The sequence below is a fragment of the Temnothorax curvispinosus genome, unplaced genomic scaffold (genome assembly GCF_003070985.1).
Source record: "Temnothorax curvispinosus isolate PA1 unplaced genomic scaffold, ASM307098v1 QBEX01014190.1, whole genome shotgun sequence".
Taxonomy (NCBI): domain Eukaryota; kingdom Metazoa; phylum Arthropoda; class Insecta; order Hymenoptera; family Formicidae; genus Temnothorax; species Temnothorax curvispinosus.
In genome coordinates, this window is record NW_020223970.1 from 1 (window position 1) to 4,544 (window position 4,544).

The following is a 4,544-nucleotide window of genomic DNA, read 5'->3' on the forward strand; positions in this document are numbered from 1 at the left end:
TAACGTGCACGTTACAATGAAAGGGGTATTTCAAGGAGATCATTCTGTGCACTTAATATTTCTTGTGAGATTTATATGTACTAATAAGAAACATTATAGATTTCAAGCTGACGAGAACGGACTGTTGATAGCTACTGATGTAGCCGCACGAGGTTTAGATATACCTAATATAGAGCATGTGATACACTATCAAGTTCCCAGGACAGCTGAGGTAAATTTAAGATATTATTGTAGATATGAACTAAACACATTAAAAGTTTATCATGTAATTGGTTTAATAATTATTTTACAGAATTATGTACATAGGAGTGGTAGAACGGCGAGAGCAGAAAAGGAAGGTATCACGGTTCTAATGATGGAACCTTCCGAAAAACAAAATTACACCAAATTATGTAAAACTCTTGGACGCAGTACGTTAATGTTAAAATGTTGATTTAATAATTCAATGATTAATTAAATAAAATATATAACGTGGATCTGTTTTTATAGCACATGATTTGCCTGTATTTCCGGTGGTAGACAGACTATTAATCACCATAAAGGAAAGAGTGGATGTCGCTCGCGATATCGATAAGTTAGAACTGAAATCCCGTCGTCAGAATAATCAGAAAGGTTGGCTACGAAAAGCGGTGGAGGAGATGGACATGGTTTTGGATGAGGAGGACGATGAGTAAGAAAAATGAGCCGATTTGTTCTTTCCTTGATTTTTTGCAGCAATTATCTACTTTTATTTTATTTTAGTGAGTCATCGACAGAATCGGAAGAAGCAGCAGCGTTGAAGCGACAATTAAAGGCAAAGAAAAGTCAACTACGATTTTTATTATCAAAGCCAATGTTCCCGAAAGGATTTTCGGGAAAATATCTTTATGATAATTTGAACGTAGATATAGTTCAGGATGCACAGAAAGCTGTCGAAGTGATGAAAAAAATAATAGAAGATAATGCTGATAAGAGTAAAGCTAATAACGCCGCAATTCAGAAAAGACAACAAAAATTAAAACCTCAAAAATTAAAAAAATTCAAAAAGTTAAAAAAGACATAAAATATATATTTTCTTCATACAAACAGAATCATTGTTTTTCTTTTTACATTATTGTTCTATTTTTATAGACAATCGGATTTAATAAAAATTAGATAAATTTTATTTTGACGCAAGTTACGCTTACGTTTGTAATTAATTTGAGCGAATCGTCGTTCTAAGAAATATTTCTAAAGCGCGTTCTTATCCTAATTGTTAGTATATTAATAGTATGGCAAAGATATATACAGAAGATGTTTGTATTTTTCTACAAAAATACTGGTAATTTTCTTAATATGGTTTCTAGTTTTTAATATAATACATCTCGAAACAGCGGATAGAAAGTCGATCGTGCGCATAGCGCGCGCGATAAACACAGCCGGTTTGTCTACACTTTAGGGATTTCCATACAGTGCTGCCTCGAGTTACAACGAAATCTCTTCCATTTGCGTATGATCATGAGCATCATAATTATATTTTGTATATCATCTTAATTTCAGAATACAGTATTATAGATCACTTCGTCCTCTGTACTGATGATCGAGTCCATTTGCTCGCCTGTCACCATTGATGAGTTCACGTATCTTTTATTGCTGATCACATTGTGCGCCCCAAAAGACGAATTGTTGCCCTGCACGACGATCCTGATTCGCGCCATCACGTGGCTTCCTGGACACTTCTGCGCCTGGTTCGCCGTCGCGGTATCGCAGATCTCGGCATAGATTTCCTCGGTTTTGTTGTTGCTGGTCCTGACCAGCTTTGGTAGTGACGGCAGCAGCGTTAGACTGTCCCTTACGCGAGAGTAATTAGGCTTTAGCTCGACGCGCGGTATTTCCAACACGCTGGTCGATACGGATCTCTGCACCGGCTGCTTGGTGTTTCGATTCTGGCGGGTCTGATGAGAGGTAGTTTCCGGCTCTAGACTGGAGTAACGCTCCTGAGATCTCATGGCTATCTCCGGCCTCACCGCAAACGTGAACGAGGCCGATTTCTTCGCGGGGTTTCGATTTCTGTTACCCTGAGTGAGTTTCGAGATTCTGTCCAGAATACCGTTCCCGGTGCTCTGCTTTGTCTGTTGGTTCCGTTCTTTGACGGAACTCCGCTTCAGGTGCTCCAGCCCGTCCTTCAGGCTCTGCAAAATTGGCTTGGTCTCTGATTTTGGCTTGATCTTTTTCAGATGCATTTCCTTCAAGCTGTCCACGGTCGGCGGGTGCAACTTCGTGGGCGCTACTCGCGGTTCCGTTGCTCGATCTCCAACCGTTCGGCTAAAGTAGAAGAACAGTTTAACCATGCAGAATAGAGATTCTGGTGTAACGAGCTAACGGTTCATATATTTTTCGCGATACGGTAAACACTGAATAGAAATTTTTAAAAAAGTCCGAATGTTAAGAAAACAGAATTAGACGATTTTACTTGAACAATGAATAACAAATAAAGAATGTCACTTAATTTTTATTTATAACATTCGTTGATTAAGGAGGTTCTACAGGTACTCTTTAGTCAGTTGAGAGATGAAGAGAAAATCTTCAAATTCATCGATTCTAAGTATTCATAAAATATTTTCGTGAATTTTGATGACGTTAGAGCTTATATCATACCCATATTAGTCGAAGCGAGGAATAATTAAAAATATCGTGTAAGTGCTCCTTTGACTCTGGCGGCTTATAATGGAAGAAAATGTGGTAACGTCGCGAACTTGACAGTTCTGCTCATATGACCGTTATTTCACAATTTCACATAATTCTAGAGTAGGTACTTCTCCGTAAGCGCTCGTAAACGTTAGGTGCTTAAGTTTGAGGTGCTGTCATACTGTGGTGCTGTACTGGCTGTACACTTTTCGCGCGGGTGCAGTCGCTGCGACATTGTCAAATCTCCCTTGTTATTCGAAGCACGCTACGTGAACTGTGATATGGCCTGTTTCAATAGCCAATATCACAAAACTTTACGCGATAACCCTTGTTTTTCTCGATATTTCTGAAAAGGTTAGATTAAGATCTATAAGAGCTCCGTTTTTTTAATCTCTGGTAGGTCGTCTTTATATAATTAATATCTCGTTTCCTGTCTCCAAAAGCCCCTCTGCCATATGTAGCTTATGTTAAAAACTGTGATTTCAAAATTCATTTTTGCAAATTTTTACACGGTAACCGATGCTAAAATTTTTCGAGCACTTTTCTCGCATCTCAATTTATACGTCCATAAAGTTTTTTTCCAATTTTCAGATACATCCATTATCTGTAGAACCTCCTTAAATAAACAGCATTCATTTATAGAAATTTAGTCGATTCAATCTTGTCCCATGGAAATGAAAAAAACAATCGATACGCATTTTTCGGAGGAAGTTGCTTATACCGAATTGTACCCATGTATTTTCTATCATTAAACGAGGTTAACGCCGATCTCTTGAAGGCAAAGTGGTACCGATGCAATTAATACGATTGCAATGTATCTTACTGTGAGATAAGACAATCGCGAGTTACTAATTGATAGCTACAGTCAAGCGGTTGTTTCCAATTTCAGATTCGCGATCATGTTTTCCCGATGTTACAATTACATTTATTTAAAATAACATCGTATTCGTATTTTCAAATCTTCAATGTGGTTTAATTCAATTCCATTCATCGCATCGATATTCATTACGGCGATTTAAATATCGTGTGTGCAGACGATCCCATGAGAATCCTATGAGATTTGCGAATCTCCGAGTTCGAAGCTTTCGTTATACCACAAATTTCATCGAAACGAAATATGGAGTGTAAATGTATACATATATGTATAAAAAAAAAAGCGGCGTTATTTTGAGAACGCGCCGCGCCTCGCATAATAATCCGCACGTTGCACTCTGTTTTGTGCTTTGTGCTATTTTCAACCCACCCATGTTTTGTCGACACACCACCGCTGTTTTCTATGTTGCGCTCTTCATCTTCTGTTTCTCTCGCTCATCTTTTTGTTCTTTGCCAATTTATCTTTGTTGATTTCTGTTAAAGCCGTGATCAGACTACGGATTGAGATTGGATTGAAATTTGACCAATTAGAGCAAAGTTCACTAAACTTGAAGTTAGTTTCCTTTATTCTGATTGATTAAATTTCAATCCAATCTCAATCCCAATCCGTAGTCTGATCACGGCTTCAAGCCCTTGTATTAAAATAAACTTGAAGTTCCAGCTTTCGATTCATAGATCGATTTCCTGAAGCTTTGGTTCGGTTCGCGATGTTTACAAAGAACTAACTCGAAGCACGTGCATATTGAAATGGATCCTCTATACTCGCAAATATTAACAATTACCGGGAAAATTACAATAGTTTGCACAGGACAATGCAAAATATCCACGATTTTCTTTTCTTCTCCTGCAGCAATGTTTGAAAAAAAAAAAAAAATTAGAAAAAAGAATGCTATATATCATGTCCCGAAAGTCGCATGCATGATGCCCGTTCTAGACTGGAGGATGAGCCGACTCTCGGCTCATCCGCCTTCTATAGTGTACGTGACATAAACTATATACATAAACTATAGATTTTTACCCGTCTA

General features: G+C 37.9%; 1 protein-coding gene across 1 annotated transcript; it reads left to right on the top strand.

Moving 5' to 3' along the window:
- Positions 1 to 88: 88 nt before the first annotated feature.
- On the top strand, positions 89 to 1,057 carry LOC112464392 (ATP-dependent RNA helicase ddx24-like; the record flags this gene model as incomplete). Its single annotated transcript, XM_025031351.1, has 4 exons — positions 89 to 211; positions 293 to 410; positions 490 to 670; positions 742 to 1,057. Coding segments are annotated over 4 exons (723 nt in total), but the record flags the coding sequence as incomplete, so codon positions are not given.
- Between the last annotated feature and the right edge of the window lie 3,487 nt (positions 1,058 to 4,544).